Source organism: Lampetra planeri, chromosome 41 (genome assembly GCF_965212315.1).
Source record: "Lampetra planeri chromosome 41, kcLamPlan1.2.h2, whole genome shotgun sequence".
Lineage (NCBI taxonomy): Eukaryota > Metazoa > Chordata > Hyperoartia > Petromyzontiformes > Petromyzontidae > Lampetra > Lampetra planeri.
In genome coordinates this window covers 129435-150891 of record NC_136147.1, presented here as the reverse complement: position 1 = coordinate 150891, position 21457 = coordinate 129435, and the positions used below count along the sequence as shown (strand labels likewise).

The 21457-nt window shown below is 48.5% G+C and overlaps 2 protein-coding genes across 2 annotated transcripts; one reads left to right on the top strand and one right to left on the bottom strand.

Annotated features, from left to right (window-relative positions):
- Nucleotides 1–1093: 1093 nt before the first annotated feature.
- Nucleotides 1094–7511, bottom strand: OCSTAMP (osteoclast stimulatory transmembrane protein). Its single transcript, XM_078613224.1, has 3 exons — nt 7441–7511; nt 4929–6022; nt 1094–2603 (listed from the first exon to the last, which is right to left on the bottom strand). Exons 1-3 carry the CDS (start codon nt 7487–7489, stop codon nt 2070–2072), a joined length of 1677 nt encoding a protein of 558 aa, XP_078469350.1. The 5' UTR covers nt 7490–7511; the 3' UTR covers nt 1094–2069.
- Nucleotides 7512–7635: 124 nt separating this feature from the next.
- LOC144732028 (dendritic cell-specific transmembrane protein-like) lies at nt 7636–20301 on the top strand. The gene is made up of 4 exons (XM_078613220.1): nt 7636–7696; nt 12032–13086; nt 16920–17254; nt 19769–20301. The coding sequence occupies exons 1-4, from the start codon at nt 7681–7683 to the stop codon at nt 19827–19829; spliced, it is 1467 nt and encodes a 488-aa protein (XP_078469346.1). The 5' UTR covers nt 7636–7680; the 3' UTR covers nt 19830–20301.
- Nucleotides 20302–21457: the final 1156 nt, after the last annotated feature.

The following is a 21457-nucleotide window of genomic DNA, read 5'->3' as shown; positions in this document are numbered from 1 at the left end:
CAAATATTGCACATTCTAAAACTCGCAAGTTCTCATTGTGGTAAATTCTCGTTTACCTATTTCATCATGCAACCCACGGGACACTTTGTTCACATACACATTGATAGAGCGGTAATGCAGCGGTTAGCGCGCTGCGCTACGAATCCGGCGACCCGAGTTCGATTCCCGCTTATGGCGAACACCAGTGACGATTATCTGAACCGGTCTTGGGCCACCCCTAGGTCGACTCTGCCTCAAATGAGTACCTGGCGCGGTGTATAAAATCATCGCCACGAGGAAGACAAAGGTGGGCGGGCGTGGTGCTGGCCACCCACCCCCTCGTATGCCGTGCCGGCCTTCATAGGTGCTACTCGCTAACAGCACTTTCCCCAACAGTCTGTTAAGGCTATACGGGGTATCTGTCCTTTTGTTGCCATTTAATGGTAGAATGTGCGTGATGACTACTCAGATACTGCGGTGATTATCGCCACTGCTTTCGTTTGGAGGTTTTTTAAAAAATATATACATTTTGCATTTAACAAAATATTTGTACGTTTATTATGCAAAGTGTCCTGGAAATGAATATATATGAAGGAATCTGATGAGCTATGAAGCTCTTTGCGGGTTGGCCAAGTGAAGAAACGGTTCAGAACCGGTTTTAAATATCACTCGCAATGACCAGTGTTAGCAATGATCGTAAAATAAAATTCAAAGCGCAGTGTGCTAACCACAGCAAAATTCCTCTAACCCGCTCACCGATGGTTCACATCCTGAAACATCTCCGTGGACCAATCTGTTGTCTGCACATCATATTACTGTATTGCTATTACCTGTGATTTGAAAGCGGTCTCTTTGAAGCCAATCATTCATTCTGTTATCCAAACTTTGTTGATAATAGCATCAGACAATAGCATCCCAAAACATTTGGCGCTGGTAGGAGGCGTTTTACTGAAGTAGTTTTATGGGGGGGGGGGGGGTTATTCTCACAAGCATCATTGTTATGATTATAATGTTGGATAACTTTTCTTGATATGCCTGAAATACGCTTTTGAAAAAGAGACCTAGGGAAATATTGGGAACTTAGGTCAGATCCAAAAACCATGAAAAGATAGAGTTTCGTATGGAAATCAATTTATTAAAATGAAGAGGAAAATATATTTCGAATTAGTAAAATATAACATGGCAAAATATGCAAATATTAAAAAGTCAACACAAAAAGTTACATCCGCTATCATCCTCATCATCACCACCGTTAACATCATTATCATCATCCAAAAATACAACTTCATATTTTAACATTTGCGTGTGCACAGCTTCATGCACCTGGCGATCTGAGTTTGATTCCCGGCCGCGTCTAACATCAGTGGTGAGTGATAGCAGAACCCACCACTCCCCCTTCACCAACCTGGCATGAGCCATCAGCAGCATCTTCGTCATCTTGGATGATCAAGATGCTGCTGATGATAACTGTATAGGGTGCACACATCCACACAATGAACCATCCACACATTTCCCCCCAAGAAAAGCAATCATCTCCAAAACTAAACTATTTTAACATAATATATATTTATAAAAGCGCCCTTTAAAAATAGTTGTCAGGGCGCTATAAAAGACACGTTAGGAAAGATTTTTAAACATTCAGACAGACGAGCAAGAAAAGTAGGGGAAGATAACAAAAGGAAACAAGCAAATAGCTACACAAGAGGAGAGGGAAATCAGAAGGCGGCGGGAGGCGAGACGAGGTGCCGGCGTCGCCTGCCAACCCGGAAGTCAGGATTTGTATTTGTACCAGGTAAGGCCCACTGAGCTATGTCGCAGCTCTTTCTCAGAAGCGACCTGCTGGCCACAAATGATAAGCTCGACGAAGTGGCTTGTCGTGTGGAGATTTATCTCAGCCAAATATACTTAAACGTAGGTTTTTAAATGTGGAGGGGAAAAAAACGGAGGACCCGGAGAAAAATCCACGCGACCACAGGGAGAACATGCAAACTCCAAATATACAGCAGCAGGCGTCAGGGTCGGGATCGAACTCACGTCCTCCTGCATACCAGGCGAGGGAGTTAACATCTCCTAGCCACCGTGGCGAGATATTACAGTGCCGTGGTGGCCACTTTCGGCACCGTCCCTGATCTTTTTGCCAATGCTTGCTCCAGCTGCTGCCTCAGCGGTAGCGTCCTTATCTGCTCCATCCCCTTGTCTCGCACTGGTTGCCCTGCCGATACCGAAACCTCCGACCGGTCCCCCCCACCGGCCACTCGCTTTGGCGCTCCAGCCCCCTTCCACCTCCTCAGACCCAATCTTCGCTCCGGCAATTGCTCCGGCGCCGGCTGCTGCCCAGCCCTGTGGCGGTGCAGCGTCTTCATCCGGGCGTGCAGCTGCAGGACGCGCCTGCTCTCCACCTCGGGGAAGAAGGAGGCGGCGATCTTGCGGCGCAGGCGGTGGGCGTACGAGCCCAGGAAGACGAGGACGAGCGCCAGCAGCAGCAGCGCGTACACGCCGATCGTCGCGTGCGGCGCCGGCGGGGACAGCTCCGTGCGGCACCGCGCGAACTCCAGGGTGAAGTTGGGCCGACGCAGCACTTTCGTCAGGTAGCGCCGGTCTTTAAACGTCTGGTCGATGTAAACCTGCGGGGCCCCATAGAGGGATTCATGACGATGCTGGTGCTGTTGGTGGTGATGATGATACGACTAGGAGTTTGCATTGGCGATGTCGGATTAGCCGAAGGCGGCGTTATCTAACCGATGGAAATTAATTATCGGAAACTATTTAAGAACTTCATAAAAGAAGGTTGCATGGAGGAAAATTAATGGCAAACACGGCAGGACATATATACCTCGGCAAAAGTATTAAAAGCTGATTTAAGATACAACCAATTAAATATATCGGTAAACAATAGGATGAATTTATCTTGGAAAAAAATATTTGATCATTAAAAATAGCATTACATCATTGCATATTGCCAGCTATGAAGGACTGACCAGAAACATTGACAAAGACAATGGGACAAAAGCTGAAATGTGCACAAAAGAGTGTGGAAACGTGCACGCTTGGCATTACACTGACATTCTAGATTTGAAGCTTTCGTGACTGCAAGGATTCATACTCTTAGGTTTTTTCGGTAAAGTCACCTAGGGAATGTTTTTTATTTTACTTATATTATAATTTCTATTATATTTTTTATAACTTATTTATTTATTCTTACCTATGTGGTGGTCATGATTTACACACGCGCCACAACCAGGGGGAGGGTAGAACCGGTCCGGACCGGTCGGGCCAACGGCGGTTGGAACCCCTCTGAGGGGAGGGGGCTGGCAGGAGCTACGATCCCCCAGAACCCCACCCCTGAGGGAGAAAGAGTATATAAGGCGGGTTCCCTGAGAGCGCGAGGCAGTCCGTCGCAAGCCGAAGCCAGAAGCCGCCTGGAGAAGAAGAAGACCCTGGGCCCCAAGCCGCCGACGTCCTTCTAAGGGCTGGGGCTCAGTGCGGTGCCAGTGGTCGTGGGGTTAGGACCCTGAGGTTCTCTCGGCCTGATGCCCTGGTGAGGGCCAGGTCCGGACAGGTCAGTGCTCAGGGACCCACCGGGCCAGCGGTGGGTCAGCCTCCCCTTAGGTCTAGCTAGCCGGAGGGCTAAAGTAGGGAGAGTCGTAGGTACGATAGCCGGGAGGCTGTACCTCCCCAGGTTGTGTTAGGGATTAGTGTAAACTGTTTGGTGAAATAAAGCGTGTTGCCTCTACGAAGACTCCGTCTCCCTCCAAGAGCATTACACCTACGTGACTTTACCGAAAAAACCTAAGAGTATTACACTGACACAGGAGGAGGAACACGTGGGTTCGAGAACAAGTTAGAGACTTGGACATAGGGTTGTCTTATCATCCCCATGGGCTGTGCCATTCTATCAACGAAGCTCCCCTTACTGCTTTCTCCACCATTTGGCGTGGGCCCCACCTCTGTTGGCCAGTCTCAACACTCACCCGACAATACTCACCACTCACCCAACAATACTCACCACTCACCCAACAATACTCACCACCCTAGGTTGTGGCCTGGTAAAGGGGCAGTTACCCCTTTGCATTACAGTGTTACAAATAAAAGTGTTGCCTCTAAAAGTAACAACGTCTGGGACTCAGTTAGACCCACTACACATATAAGTACATTTTTATTTTGTGCCCATAACTCGGTAAGTTCTGGTGGCCAGATTAATGATGGAGTGGCAGCCCTAAGTGATGTCCATTTTATTGACCACAGACTAATGCTGGGCTGAGTCGACTTCCAAACCAGATTTGAATTAACAACCTTCTGTTGAGCACTCTTAACTGCAGTGCCAGCCAATCAAACATTTACACTCTGGGATACTGCTGTGGTGTAAAATGGTTATCACACTGTACAGTACTTGCAATTCTGAGGGTTGCCGGTTTGACCTCAGCACGGCAGTTGAAAAAACGGTGCCAATTTATTTAACCTATCCCGCGGGGCTCTGTCCACCATGGAGCATAAAAGGGGTCACCAGAGTTAGTTGATTCAAGAGCCGAATGGCTCACAGGGCTATACCTAATAAATGAACTTGAAGTTTAATGGTAAGTCTCGAGTTTTTTTAAATGGGGGCCCTTCCACCAGCAATGGCATGAGCAAGCCATTTTAGGGCCACACTTTTTACCTTTTTAATGATGAAATACCCTGAGACAAAGACAAAGATCCCTCTTATAGCCTAAACAGACTGTTGGGGCAAGTGCTGTTAGCGAATAGCACCTACTGTATGAGGGTCGGCATAGCACACGAGTTGGTGAGTGGCCAACACCACACCCGGCCGTCTTTGTCTCCCGAGTGGTGATGTTTTACACATCGCACCAGGTACTCATTTAAGGCGGAGTCAACCTAGTTCAATTCCCGTGAGCAGGTATCGAACTCTGATCGCCGGGTTCATAACGCACACGAGAGACTCACGCACGTGCCTCATAGTAGAGTCGCACTTCGGCATGCGCCGGCGGGATGGCATCGGCCAGGGCGAGCAACGTGTCGGTGAGAGCGTAGACCCCGTACTCGACGCCGATTGCAAGGGACACGAGGAGCAGCCAGGTGAAGAGGGTCAGGATGCTCAGGGGCCAGTTCTCCGTCTCCTTCCTTGACAGCCTCAGCGAGGTGGAGTCGACGAGCTGCCGCCTGCCATCCGCCTTGAGGCACCTCATGGCCTCCCCGCTCGGGTCGGTCTGCCGAGCCAGCGCGCGCAGCTCCTCCGTGATGTAGATGTTGTCGAAGAGGACGTCGGTGAGGTAGCTCCGCAGGTAGGCGGCCGACAGCGCGAGCACCAACAGCACGGACGCGACGGAAAACACCGTGCTGAGCACCGCGCGGACCTTCTCCACGGTGGCCTGGAACGTCTTGAAATTAGCCGCGACGTTGCGCGTCACGTTCTCCACCTTGAGCCTCAGCGAGTCGAGCTCCGTCGAGACGTCTCTGGTGTTGACGTCAAAGACGTAATTTGACTGGACGGAGTGGAACTGCAAGAGGCCCTTGACGGTCTGCGTCTCGACCGTGGCGTATTCGCGCACGACGGCCTCCCTGCGCGCCGAGTTGTTGATGACGCTGCGGATGCCGCTCAGGGCCTTGCACAGGGACACCTCGCCCAGCGCCCGGAGGTTGTGGAACGTGTTGGGAGCCGTGTGAACCGCGAGCAGCACCGCCGCGGCGTACAGGATGTACTCGCGGCCACGCTTCGTGCCCAGCGCCGGCACGACGAGCAGCGAAATGCAGCGCAGTTGCTTGGAAGAGAAGAGCAACGCGGCAGTCAGGGCCACGTAGGTGGCAGTCACGCCCAGGCGGATGGGTGGCCGCACCTCCTCCGCCTCCCACACCACCTTGAGCGCGAAGCAGCTGCTGAGCGCGGACGTTAGCAGGCACAGTGCGAGCAGAAGGCCACGCTCGCCCCGCGTAGTCGCGTGCGGTAGGCGGTACACGGAGTAAGCGGCGCGCAGGAGCCGTGCCGGGGCGCAGGATGTCACCTCGGGCCGATCGCGAGAGTCGTTCATGGTGGCGAGCGGCGGTCGATCTGTGGTCGGAGAGATGCGCACAAGCTCCTTCTGGTCAACGGAAATCCACGTTCGCACGCGCTCATAGCGTGGTGTCCTTCGATAATTTTCATAGGATAGGGCCACTTTCGCTAATAAAACATCATCAGTGTGAGGGCCATCACACATTTGACATCATTGGGGTTTGACGGCACGACGATGGGGTGTTGTCACATTTATGTCCTGTAGGAGGCCGCACTAAAGGCCACCAGGGGCCGCCAGTGGCCCGTGGGCCTTGCAGTTAAGAACATTGTCTTATACTGATTGAATATCAAGAATAGCCCATGGAGTGACTGAGGTCATCAATCTCAAACCATGAACCACACAGTACAGCGCTGCCTTGTTCAATCATTAGCCAGCAGAATTTCAGATATTCATCAGACTGCTCCTGAAGCTATCCACTGACTTGCTAACCTTGCCACTGAACATGCTAACATTTCCGATCAACCCTCGACCATACGAAATAATGGGAAAGAAAATCGGGTATGAAACGCGTGTTTGATGAATTCCCAAGAGACAACATTTATGTAATGAGATATATAGGGAAATATGCATAATGTTCAACTTAAATCATCATACGACTATAAAAAATAATATATACCTCCAGTTCCTGGCCGGCTACTGGCCGGGCTGCGGGCCGTTTCCAACAAAACTAGCTGGGTAGCTGGCTGAAAGGGATGCTCCGTATAACAATGAAAAATTGACATGAATTGAAACGGCACAATTTTTGAAAATTTATGACAGCGACACCCATGACGGGCACGTTTTTTTATTGCTCAAACTGTTCAATTTGTGCTATGAATGTAATTATTTCACCAGAACAATATTTATATCCTCGAAAATATACGAAAACATCACAATACACGTTATATTGGCATTTTATTCCAATAAAAACATTACTTTCAGTACTCCGATTACAGGATTGCAGGAAGATGAAGAATGATAGCTGTCTCTGATTTTAAGTAAAGTGAATTTTCACACTATTTTACCTTTTTTAATGATATTTTACCAGGCAAGGCCCACCGAGCTATATAGCTCTTTCTCAGAATCGACCTGGCATATCAATGACGGCTCAACGAAGTGGCTTATCATCTGGACATTTACAGCAGCCAAATTCTCTAAACGCATGTTTATGAGTGTCGAGGAGAAACAACCGGAGGACCCAGAGAAGAATCCACGCCAACACGGGGAGAGAGAAACGCAAACTACAAATATACGGTCGTCAGGGTCGGGATCGAGTCCAAGACCTGTATACCAGCAAGTTAACAAACACAGCCCACTTCATCTAGCAGTGGTTTGAAAAATTACTGTTCAGAATGAATAATTATTGTTATTACTATATAGAACATGACATCATCTTGAGTCATTGAAATCAGTAGATGTGAAGTGCGCAGCTTACTTTGCTGATGGGCGGAGTGTTTTCTCGGAGCCGAGTCTCGTCTTTGCATGAGCGACCACGAGGTTTCTCCTCTTCAGGAGGAAGGAAATTTATATATAAAAAAAGTTGTTGACAGATTGCAAAACCATAATCTCCGTCTCAAAATGAGAAAAGAGGAAATTCCCACGTGACGAACCCCGGTCCCTTTTGCCGTGAGCTGTTGGTTAATGATCGGCGCAAACAGCAAAAGGTTTCGCCAGCATGGGAACACGTCGATGTAGGTGTCATGTCACTGAAATGCATTTTTTAAATGAATCTCTTTATATTATTAAAGAACGTTTCAATTGCAGGTGACACTATGTCCGTGTTTTGTAAATAACTGTCAGGCTAATGTAGGCCGTGCAATTACACAGAATTAGTGTGACTTGAAATGTTCTAAAATTGTATGGTGTAAAAATCTGTAGTTTGTTAATTTAATCATACATCGTTTGCTGATACTGTTACTTGTGCTCAAGCACAAATAACAAAATAACTTTACACATTTGTGAACAAAACTTCCTTAAAATATTGTTTTTCCTCTTAAGACAGAGTTATAGCGCAAATAATTAAATAAATATACATATTCGTCAACAAGACTTCCTTAATATTTTTTTTCCTTTTAATGTAGTGTTATTGATGAATGTGAGCATTTCGTAGGTTTGTTTAAAGGTTTGTCAATGAAAAATCAAGCCTTTTTGGGTATGTACGTTTGTAAACATTTTTTTTTATCACATATTGTATAAATGATGTGTATTTTACGTGTTTCATGTGTTACTTGGTAAGTGTCGGAGACTTGGTTTCTCCTCAGTGTGCATGTGGGGCTCGTCTGTTCTCCTGTAACGCGTGTTTTCATAACGCCAATTGTATATAACGCGATTAATGTATGAGGGAACACATTTGTTATAACGCAGATGCAAATTGGACATGCCGCGATTGAGTGAACAGAAGTACGTCGCCAGAGTATAAATAAGCGGTTGTACGGCTGCCTCAGCGTAGCATCACGCAAGGCAGGATGCTGCTCGATGCTTCTAGATGCTACGTGTATACGCATTTAATAATAATGCAATTTATAACGCGCGCAAATTTGCGGACGTAACGGCCGCAACTCAGAGGTGCGGAGCCAAGCTCAGAGTCTCTCTCGAGAGCACGTGGTTGTAGAGGTGAGATTTTAAGTGTCTCTTGAAGGAGACGATTGAGGTGATGCTGCGGATGTGCAGAGGGGTGACGGCGTTCCAGACTGTTGGGGCAGGCACCGAGAAGCGGCGCATATACGTGACCGTCCTGGATCTTGATATCAAGAGGAGGTCGTGAGTCGCGCTGCGTAGGCATCTGCTGCAAATCGTTAATAGTGAAGAGAGGTACGGGGGGCAGGCAGATGTGAAGACATGGTGGCAGAGGCAGGCGATCTTGTATGTGACCCTGCTGGCAATGGGTAGCCAGTGGAGGGCACGGAGAGAGGCGAGTGAGTCGAGCCGGGGATGAGTGCGGCCGATGACGACGCGTGCCAGGAGGTTGTTTTGTCGTCTTGGAAGTTGTTTAGGTTGCCAGAGGAGAACTGGACTAGGACGAAGTTGCAATAGTCGAGGCGAGACTCAACTATGCAGCGTGCCAATGTGTTGGCAGTTTCAGTGGAGATGAGAGGACGTAGGTGTCTGAGAGCCTTCAGGTGAAAGTTACATGAACTGATGATATGATTGGTTTGACGATCGGAGAATAACGTTGAATCTAGGATGACACTGAGGTAGCTGAAGTGATCGGTGAACCCGATGCTGTGACCAAAGATGTGTCTGTGTGTTGGGAGCACGGATGAGTTGAGACGTTGCCTGTGACCTGACATGATGGCCACTGACTTTGACGTATTAAGGGCAAGGTTGTGTGCAGAGAACCACTGTTGCAGGGCAGTGGTGGTGCATTCCGAGAGCCTCTCAAATCCAGACACATTTGATAGAATTGATGGCGATGAACAGAATAGTGTCGTCCGCATATGAGTGGTGCTTGACACCGAAGCTTGCGATGAGGCAGCGGATCGGCGAAGTGTAGGCCGTGAACAGCAGGGGACCGAGCACGGAGCCCTGGGGGACGCCACGTGACGCTTTTGTTTCAGATGTGGACGAGCCCACCCTGACTGAGGATTGCTGATCAGAAGGTACGACAGTATCCACTTGAGTGTTGAGCCACATATACCGAAGTCGGATCTCAGGAAGGAAGTAAGGTTGATGGTGTTGGTTGACCCTACTTTCACCAACCCACACGGACCAGCGTGGTGAAGTATGATCACCCCCCCCACGACTTTCGTGGTGACACAATAATAATATGTTAAAGAGTCTCCCTCTATTCTGTTCCGTCACTCGTCACGTAAGCAGGTCCCAATGAGGCGGGACGAACTTCTTCCAATCTTTTTTTTTTATCTCGTCGCTTCATGTAGACCTACTTCTTTTGTTTTACCTTTTCACTTGTAAAAGGTTATAGAAGGGCAGTCCTGCAATTACTTGCACCGGCCACTGCTGGCAGAAGGGCCTCTATTAGGGGCACCACGGTGGCGAGATGTTATCTGCCTCGCCTGGTATGCAGGAGGCGTGGGTTCAATCACGACCCTGACACCTGCTCTATATTTGGAGTCTGCATGTCTCTCCCCGTGGTCGCGTGGAATTTTCTCGGGGTCCTCCGGTTTTTTGTGAGGGTCGCTGGCCCCCGAGATCCCTCCCTCGGTACCCCTAACGGCCGGGTTAACCTCATTACTCGCCCCCTCGCTGCTAGGCGAACCGCTGCTGGGTTCTTCACCCATGGGGTGAGAGCCGTCGCTCGAGGATTCCCCTCCCCCGCGGGTCCGCGTAGTAGGCATGGTTAATTACGTACGCGCACACCCACACACAGCTCTGCGCGGCACTCACTCAACCCTGACCACTCACGTTAGGATCGCGCACCTGTATTATACACGTCGTGAACGTGCGCGCACACACACATACAGCTCCACACGCGATACCCACTCTTGCGCCGCTCTGCGCCGCGCTCGCCGCTCACGTTATGATCGCGCACCTGGGGTACGCCGATTACGCACGCCGCGAGCTTACGCATACACAGTACCACACGCGTTCACACTTATAACACGAGATCACACGAGGCCACGATCAGCTATTAATGATTTATTGTCTGCTACCTGGGACTGGTGTTAAATCAGTGAGTCGACGAGGCTGGCCTACGCTGATACCTCTATACCTATTCCCGATTTATCTGCTATGATTCTAATTCACCTTCTTACTCACTGTTAAGTGTCCACGGCGGTCCGCTGATCCTTGTGCTAACAGCGTACCTCGGTGCGTCGCACGGACGTCCGGGTCGCTGGCTGGAGCTGCGTCTGGTCGCCTGGCGCTGGAGTAAGAGAGCGATTTCCCCTTTGCGCTCCCCATTTATCCTCATTCCCGGACTCGGGCCCCTACCCCCTTCCCACGCACCGTGCGCCTTCGCTATGCTAATTAATCCTCTGTCCGCGCGGCGTAAACTCCAAACAATGGCACGCGCCCCCCTCGCCCGGGCCAGGCGGCTCCGCGGTGCCTTTGTTCCGTTAATCAATGAGCGACCTGCACGGCGCAAATTCCAATCAATCCCTTTCTCACGCACCGTGCGCCTTCGCTATTATTGCAGTTCAGATGCGCTGCGTGTTTTCTAATGATGCTCCTCCATCACAATGCTTATTCCCTCTGCCTGCCCCGTCGATACTTGCGTGTGTGGGGGGAAATGCGCCTCAACCGCGGTGGCCGAATGCCCCACGCCGCGACCACACCATATTAAGGCCGGCCGCAGCGCCGCAGTGCCACGTAGCACGGAGGAGGTCATCCAATTCCCTGATCGCCGGAAACCGTGAGAGTTAATCCCGATAAGGGTTTCTCGGATAAAAACCGGTCGATCAGGTGACCTTCCCTTCCAGCTCTATGGGGGGGGGGGGGGGATGCGTGCGGGTGTGTTCATGTGAGGTGAGGTGAGGGGGACGCGGGGTCGGCTCCGTCGCTTGGTGGTGGCGAGGTCGTAGGTGGGGCGCCTGCTGAACGGCTTCGTGGCGGCGGCATGACATTTTCCCACCACATTTATAAACATGCGTTTAGAGTATTTGGCTGCAATTTCCACATTATAAGCCATTTCGTCGAGCTATGATTTGTTATAGCCAGGTCGCTTCTGAAAAAAAGAGATTCATATCTCAGCGGGCCTTACCTGGTAAAATAAAAATAATTAAGAGTTATAGTTTAAGAGGGAGCTCATGAGAACAACTCAACAGGGTATCTGACCGATACTCTTCCATGCTGGCCACGCGTCTCCGAAGCGATGGGAGTATCCGCACTTGACCCAAGCACACGCGGCCTGCTGATTGACCATCCGGCGTGTAGCCACATACACCGTGGCCTGCAAAGAGGCGGGGAAGATTGAATAAACTTTCCCGTTCTTTGTGCTCGGAGATCGAGTCGAACTGGCAACTTCTGGATTGCAGAGTCCAGCGTGGTAACCGTTCCTTTTTGTTTGCCTTCCTCTTCTGTTGTAAGCATTGTGTAAAAAGCAAAAATCCGTGGGTGTCGCTAACCAGGGCCCGAGTTCTCAATGACGGTCTCCCAGAGCCTCTCGCCACTCGCATTCCGCGGAGGCACCCTGCGCTCGCCCTGGCAGCGGCTGCGCCTCCTGGGCGGCTGCGCGCTCGTGTCGTCCGTCTGCGGCGCCGCGCTCTTCTGCAGCCTCCGCTTCGGCTTCGGCTGTGCTCTCGCCACGTCGCTGCTCGTGGCCGGGCCGCTCGCCGCCGCTGCCGCCGTCCTCGCGTTCCTCTCCCGGCAGGCGCGGTGCCTGGCGGCGCTGCTCGTCCTCGCGAGCGGCGCCAAAGAGGCACGGGGCGCCCTCGCCTCGGCAGCTGTCGTCCTCGCGCTCACGCGCAGCCTGAGCAACGTGACGCGGAACATCGACATCCTCATCGAGTGCTTCGAGTGCGTCGTCAAAGCCTCCCTGCAGGGCATCAAAGAGTTCGTGTGCACCGTCAAAGAGGCCGTCGATTTGCTCTATGCCATCACCAAAGAGATCACGAGAGCGCTCAACGACTTTTTCGGGGGCATGACGTTTAGCAAGATTGGGGACGAGCGCTCCGTGGGAACCGTGGTGACATGCAACGCGAGCCTGCAGGCCATCGAGGGCATCAGGAACTACACGGAGGGCATCTTCGCGCGGCTCAACGGTGTCGCCGACGTGCTCTGTCATCCGCTGTTCAACGCCGTCCTGGTCATCCTCAACCTGCTGATCATGCTCATCTTGGCAGGCCACTACTTCAGGCGCTACAGACAGAAGCTAAGTTTTGACAACGTCTACATCACCAACCAGTTCTGCAGCATTGACAGGGAGCTGAGCCGGCGTGGGGAGGAACACGTGCTCCCATTGCTGAAGGTCGAGCGGGAAAAATTGGTCATCCTCAGCTCCCTGGCGCTGTCAAGCGTGGAACGACGGGCGATGGTGCGTTACGCCGTGCCGGTTATTACCAACGGCCTGCTCTGTGCCGTGGCCATTGTGGTGGACTACGGGGTCTTCCTGCTCGTCGATGTCGTCTACAGGCACATGGACAGCATCGCACACGAGCACATATCATTGGATATGAACGTCGAGGTAGGAAGGCTGACGAGTTTGTTACTTTGGATCAGATAATGGTAGGTTTTTACCCTTTTAACTGGTACAAAACTGACACCTTTATTCAAGGCATCATGTTTGCAATGACCACAACACAAGTAGTCAATAAAGCAAACAAAAAGAAGCAACTCTGATAAGGATAATAATATGCACTGTCCTTGAAGTTATTATCCTTATCAGGGTTGCTTCTTTTTGTTTGCTTTATTGACTACTTGTGTTGTGGTCATTGCAAACATGATGCCTTGAATAAAGGTGTCAGTTTTGTACCAGTTAAAAGGGTAAAAACCTACCATTATATTTGCCACTGGTAAAAGAGATCTCATAGTGTAAATGTTTGGATCAGATCTTTAGATGTACGAGAGATAAGTTGCAGATTTACACTTTTTAGATTTTGGGGTTTTCAAAAAAATGTGAATTCTTTTCACTTTTTCATATAATTTACATTGTATAATAATTGAACGTGCCTTCGTGCTAAAAAAAATTGACATCACTTGATGCCAGGTGACACAACAACCTTGTGGGAAATGGGTGGAAGTGATATCATGGAAGTGGAGTTCCTTCTTGCGAAATCACACCTTTGGATTAACATGAAATAAAAACAAACTTCGGACCATCCGTAATTTTATATCTTGACATTGTTTGGAATTTTCGTAATTATACACTACTAGCTTTACTACCCGGCTTCGCCCGGGACTTGGATTCACCACGGCTGGCCGCCTTTGTCTCCCCAGTGGCGATGTTGACACACCACACCACTTACTCGTTTGAGGCTGAGTCGACCTAGGGGAGGCCCAGGACCGGTTCAAATAATCGTCACCGGCGGTGGCCGTGAGCGGGAATCGAACTCGGGTGGCCTGGTTCGTAGCGCAGTGCGCGAATCGCTACGCAGTCGCTGCCCCCACACATACACGCGCTTGCTGCAGACACAACTTTCAGGGTGCGTACGGTAGTAAACGATTGAAATAATAAAGCAATGCTGCGCGAAGAACGCCTTAGACCTGTAACACATTTGTATTTCACTTTACGCTTCCGCACACGGGTCACATGACAGATGTGACGTCACAGCTCACTTGCCGTGCAAAATATATGCATAATTGCGCGCCCCCTCCAAAAAAAAATATACAAAAGTCTATTTTTATAATTTTTGCATGGTGTACAGTCTGGAAAGTACCTACATAGCAAATATCAAGTTTGTTGCATGTCGGGAAGTACGCTAAACATTTTGAACAGACACATTCACAAATTTCCCTTTTATATATATAGATAAAAATAAAAACTACGTTTTGCTGGCTGGAGGGAGAAGACATGCGGTTGGACACATCCAAAGAACGTGTGCGTTGATCGTAATTCCGATTTGATTTAAATAGCATCGTTCATGTAAAATTGCATCTCACAATCACCAAGGAACCACAGACAAGCTGAAAGACAACAGCCAAGCAGTTAGGCTGCACCAACAATTTCCCAAGTTCTGCAGTCCTCTGTTTCTTACAGTGTTTTCAGCGAATTCATGAATGTTTAAACACGTGGAAGAAAACATGAGTCCCAAAAGAAACCCACATGTGTGAAGGGCAACGCTTTATCCCAGCCCAATGTACATATGTAGATTAGTCCACACTTTTTCTGTATTGCCTTCTGGCAGGCCAGTGTATGGCACTTCAGGAAGGGCTTTTGGCAACTGTATGATCGACCAACCCTGGCGTGTGCCCTCATCGCCCAGCTAAATCTGGAACACATTGCTATAAGGTACTCGTGTAGAAAGGCCTCCATTTGCGGTGTGCAGTGGCACATGTCTCAAGTGCAGGGAACTGGAGGAAAGGTGCTGCACATGGCGATGTGCTATCTGTCAGTGCTATTTCTTCACAGGCAAGGGATTTATCCGAGCATTCGAGACTCCTCCTGTGTACAAACGCAGGAGGAGACTGTATTGGTCAAAGCTGTGCAATACAAAGAGGAACCTCCTAAAGAAGAACAAACATAGGATGGAGATTTTTTGTTTCCTGTGTCGAAAGACGCTCTACACATTTTTACATCAGAAGTAGAACATGCAATCAAAACAGCTAAGTCAGGCAAAGCGTGCGGGCCCGACACAATCCATGTAGAATTGCTCAAACTATTAGACAGTAACAACATACGACAACTGACTAATTGGTACAATCAAATATACAATGGCAATAAAATTCCATCCGACTGGCTACAATCCATCTTTGTGGCCATACCAAAGAAAGCAACAAGCCGGAAATGCGAGGACTACAGACTGATAAGCTTGATGAGCCACGTGCTGAAAGTCTTCCTGAAGGTGATCCAACAGCGCATACGCTCCACATGCGAAAATGCATTGAAGAACACACAGTTTGGCTTCTGCAAAGGACTAGGCACAAGAGAAGGAATCTTCTGTCTACAGATACCACTACAGCGATGCTACGAACATCAGAAAGAAGTGTACATCTGCTTCATATATTACGAGAAAGCCTTTGACTCAGTCGACCACGACCGACTAGCAGCTCTATTAAAACAACTGGGACTAGATAAAAACGACATCAACTTCATCATTGCTCTTTATTGGAAGCAAACAGCCCAACTCCGATATGACAACGAATTGACAGACCCAACACCAATACAAAAAGGTGTACGACAAGGCTGCCCACTTTCACCCAGTCTTTTCAACATCTACTCGGAGTAGATTTTTGATCGAACACTAGCAGATAAAAACATTGGTATTAAAGTCAATGGACAATACATCAACAACATCAGGTATGCCGACGACACTGCACTGCTGGCCGATTCGGAACAAGACCTACAACAAATCTTGGACGAGGTTGCCACAGAGAGTCAAATATGGGGCTTACGAATTAATAAAAAGAAAACAAAGGTTATGAAGGTCAGCCGAACTACAAGCGAAATAACAATCAAGCTTGGCAGCGAAAAATTGGAACAAGTACACCGATTTAAATACCTTGGTGTAATCATTGACGATCAGTTGAACCATGAAGTCGAAATCAAGAGCAGAATTGAACAAGCAAGGCAAGCATTTATTAAATGGAAAACACTCCTTGCAGACCGCAACTTGAGTACATCACTGAAACTGCGCACACTGAAATGCTACATCTGGTCAATTTTGCTGTACGGAGTAGAGACGTGGACACTGACAACAACAGCAACAAAAAGGCTCGAAGCTTTCGAGATGTGGCTGTATCGAAGAATGCTGAAAATCCCATGGACAGCCAAAACCACCAATACACAAGTTCTGCAAGATATGGGCACTGACAGGCAACTGCTGAAGACCATCATGAGCAGGAAGTGTTACTGCCTAGGCCACATTGCCCGAAACGACCACAAATACCAGCTATTAAAGCTAATCCTGGAAGGAAAAATCGAAGGGAAAAAACGACCAGGACGGCCAAAAACGACATGGCTCAGTAACATCAAAACATGGCTACAATTAACAGCAGCACAAACTCTACACGCCGTGCTAGACCGGGACCAATGTCATCGTGAAGTCGCACACGCCGTTAGGCAGCACTAAAGAAGAAGAAGTGTCCTTTATATAATTCGCAATTGTTGGCACAAGATAAATATATAAATGACTGTCATGAATATCCTAAGGCAATGTTCGTCGGGAACATAAGGTCTGGATAATTGCTGCTAACCACTCCTGCTTCACAGCCACTTGACCTGAGTGACCTCACTTGAGCCTGGCATTAAACTCAATGAATTTGTGTGTGCTGTATTCAGCTCATACGTACGTACGTACGTCCATCGTCATTGTTCTACTAACTTTGGAAATTATTTATTTTTGTTTATCCTTTTTTCAGGTCAACTTATTCATGATTGTGTTACTCCCCGTGCTGAAGAGAAGCCAATCGTTTCAGAACAACCTGTCGCTCATTGCCGACAAGTGCTTCGACAAAAATCGCCCTCCGACGCCTCCCGACAAGGGCACGATCGTCAAGGTGTGCGTGCTCTTCGCTGCGCTCGCCCTCTTCTCGCTCTCGTCAGCCTTCATCAACCGGCTGCGGCGCAAGGTCGTCAGTCTGTTCTACCCCGAGAGGGAGGTGCAGCGCATCCTGTACCTCCACACGAAGATCTTGGACAAGCGCAGGAAACGGCCCAGGGAAACCATCAAACTGCACAGGACCTTACTGCAAAGGTGTGTGAGTAGGTCCCTATTTAACCATGAGTACATTCTGGTGTTCTCGCCATTCTCATCGGACGATGCTATCACGGATGTGCTACGTTTCTCAGTGTGGTAGCTTTTGCAGTAGGCAGGCAATGTATATTCTAAATAGAGTAATTTTCAGATTTTTTTTCTTTCAAATTTGGACCATGGCCTACTCTTTTTCGCATGTCACGGGACCTTTGACATCCACTGTGAAGTAGATACAGTAATGCATATCTCTGGTTAATATGCTCAGTGTTATCCAGGGTCGGCCATGTGTCTTGAAACACGAACCTTTGCAACAAGCGGAAAACGTGCCACTTCTCGGCCCTACTGTGAGCCTTTTCTGGTTAGCAAAATAAACCAAAAACCTTTCACTTTACCAGAACTGTCAAGGAACAGCACTGCAGTGACTCAAAAAGGGCTCCCACAAGAGAGCTCTAGAGGACATTTTGGCCCACTCTTCCATGCTGGACAGATAGTGTGGAAAGACCCACACTTTACTCCACCACACGTGACCTGCCAATCAACTGTGGTGTACAAATTGACACTGTCGAGTGTGGAGTATGTGTTTAACTTCTTTCCCACCGTATGTAGCGAACCGTGCTAATCAGAGGTGGACAGAGGTGGACAATTTAATCAACTTTCCCAACTGCCGTACTGGTAAATCTTACAGAATTGTCGACTTATGGATTACAAGTCAGTGTGTTAACCTGTATACCAGGCAGTATCCTTCCCCAGAAAAGTCTCACTGAATCTAAACATAATTTTTCACGAGCAATGAATCTGGCTTAATCCACCTCTATATAAACGAGTGTCCAGTGCAGCGTGTTAGAATCAAAATATGTATACGATGCGCTATAAAGCTATTTTCACAGATGTCCAGTTGGGGCAGATCAGAAAGTTATAACAATTTAAACTTCTAAACTAATTTATATTTTACCAGGTAAGGCCCACTGAGCTGCGTAGCTCTTTTTCAGAAGCTACTTGGCCACAAATGACAGCTCGACGAAGTGGCTTGTCACGTGGAAACTTATAGCAGCCATACATGTTGCTAAATGTGGAGGGATAAATCGGAGAACCCGGAGAAAAATCGACACCACCACGGGGAGAACATGCAACTCCAAATAGAGAGCAGGCGAGGCAGATACCATCTCGCCGTGGGTCTATATAAAAACACGATGGGAGTGCAAAGTATAGTAAAGGTAACCACATCACTAAAACATGTACAAAAACTAAACTTGTATTTTACCAGGTAAAGCCCACTAGCTAATAGCTTCTTTTTTCAGAGGTTACCTGGCCACAAATTACCGTATTTTCCCACAGACGCATATAACCCGCAGACGCATTTACCCCGCAAAAATTGCGTTTTGTGTAAAAAAAGAAATCAGATAGCCCGCACCTCCATATACCCCGCATGCATTCATATATTTAACGTCGTTACCGCAGCTTAATTCCATCATTAATACGAAGTTTACATTTGTAATACATTCCACTATCAATTGTTAACATTAAAATCATAACGTGCATAAAGAAAACAAACTAACCGGAAACGAGTGAACAATAAATAAGTAACACAAGTAAATATTCAATAAATAAGTAACATAACTGGTAGATAAGTAGTTTTAGCACTGGTAGATTGCGCACTGCACAGATAATAGCGGCACTACGGTAACGCCGTCGACTCGCCCCCACCCCCAGCTGCCCCACCCCCACCTCTCTCTCCCCCCAGCTGCCCCACCCCCCAGCTGCCCCACCCCCCAGCTGCCCCACCCCCCACCCCCCAGCTGCCCTACCTCCCAGCTGCCCCACCCCCCACCCCCCAGCTGCCCTACCTCTCTCTCCCCCCAGCTGCCCCACCCCTCAACCCCCACTTCTCTCCCCAGCTCTCCCGTCGCCGGTAAACAGTGCGCGCACTTCAAACATTGTCGTTTAATTGTACAAATTAATTTAAAACGTGATTAACATGTGCAATTTTAGTGTGAGTGGTTTATTCAGCAGTGCTTGGATAGTGGATAGTCCTACCATGAAAACATTAAACGGGCTATGACGTGTCACACGTGTAAAATACTTTTGGGATAGCCCACACCTCCATACAACCCCCAGGGTCTTGTTTGTAAAAGTGGTCTACCCCGCGGGTTCCATGCGGGAAAATACAGCCAAGTGGCTCACCATCTGGAAATGTATGGCAGCCATGGGCATTGGAAAATATAGGCAGCTGAACGTCGTCACACGATCACCTTGTGCGCTGTACCCGCCTTCATATGGGATTACAAAACTTGTGCTAACAATCTGTTTGATAGGGATCTTTTGTCTTTGTACACCAAAGTAAATGATTGCATATTCTTTATGCGCGACACATTTTTATTAATTCTAGATTTGAAGCTTTCGTGACTGCAAGGATTCATATTCTTAGGTTTTTTCGGTAACACACGTATCCAATTATGGAGCTGTGCAGAATATTTGCAGCATATACTCACGTGTGCTTCTCCCGAATTTTTGCAGCATAATGAAACGTGGCAAGCGGGACACCTCGAAGAAACTTGAGCCACTTGGGAGTTTCTAATCTCCTATGTGCCTTCATCAGTGGGAGACCGCAATCACGTAAACACATCTCTTACCTTGTCGATATGTCCAGATTATGTCCTGGGGCTGTCGAGCACATTATAAATGATCATAGCTTTTCCCCAGCTGTCGGCATCTCTCACAATGTAACAATGCAGAAGGTTCCTGCACACGAGATGTTTTCATCACTTCATCATCTCCACGATGGGTGTCTGCTCGGGAATGGTCCCTTTCTTTTGGCCGCCAATTCATGATCGACATTCACCACCCAGCTCCTAATAATAAGTGAAGCGTCCAGCCCAAGACCACTTAACAGTTCATATCTCTGCCTCTTAAAATGCATGGTCTCGAATCCATTGACCCTTTTTCTGACTCTCGGTGTAATTCGAAGCACGCATCTCTCTCCGGTTCTGCAACTGTTAAACTTGTATCCCATGTACAGAATAAAATCTTAAATCTTTGCCTTCAACCTACCACTTGACTTGGCGATGACAAAACACCTCCGACAGATGTGCTCCACACACTGTGCTCCTCACACTGTGCTCACACTGCAGGCGCAGTGTGCTCCTGCAGTGTGCAGGACCACACTGTGCCGAATTCGATAAAAAAGGCTCTTATTTTGGTTGCAGACCCCCTGGGTGAGGCCAATAAGTGAGCAGTGTGCAGGAGCACAGTGCTGCAGTGTGAGCAGTGTGAGCAGTGTGAGGAGCACACTGTGCTCCTCACTTATTGGCCTCACCCAGGGGGTCTGCAACCAAAATAAGAGCCATTTTTTTTTATGGAATTCGGTAAAAAAAATACAATATTTCCAGAGCCGCAATGCACGTGGTGAGTACGAGAGTCCCCAATACATAACGTCAGGAAGCAGTCCTTACAAAGCCTAACGGTTCTGGAACCGAACGTCGCCCAACCCCTCCCCGGTCTATCCTGTAGCACTGTTAATAACATCAACGCTCACAGTGCACCCGAATCAAACTGGCACGTGAACCGAGTGCTTTAGAGTATACACATAAAACCATTAATATGTAACTGCATCTACATCTTAAATTACGCTACATGGTATGCAGCTGCAAAAATGGCAGTGTATTATTGCATGTGACCATATCGCCTGGAGTGTGCCGATCTCATCAGATTTTGAAAGCAGTCGAGAGCCTGGTTAGCACAAACCGTTCGTTATATGCTGTGGGAGCTTCGTGGTGGGGAGAGGAGCAAAATCCATTGTTTTTATGTACTTCTATGTTCACGCGTCTGCCTTCACCACTGGCCAGTCTTCAGCATGGTCAAATGTCTCAACCTGCACGGCTTCGGAGGCCCTCACCCAGCAATGAATGTATAAAAGGGATGTAGGTGTGTGTACTTCGTGTATACAATCTGGCCTTGTGACAACTGCTTATTACGATGGTTCGACCTGAGATCACAACGTCGCGAGCTCAAATCCCAGTGGAGGGTGAACTCAGCCCAAAAACCCAACCAGGGCTACGAAAACTATTACGGTGTTGTGTGAAGTCAACAGAAGTTGTTCAAGTCACACCTCCCTCGACCAGACATTCAACTTTTCTCATTGGCTCAGGACTGTACGGTGGAAGGATCATTGAAACGCAATCTACATTAACAACCATTAAGTGTGTA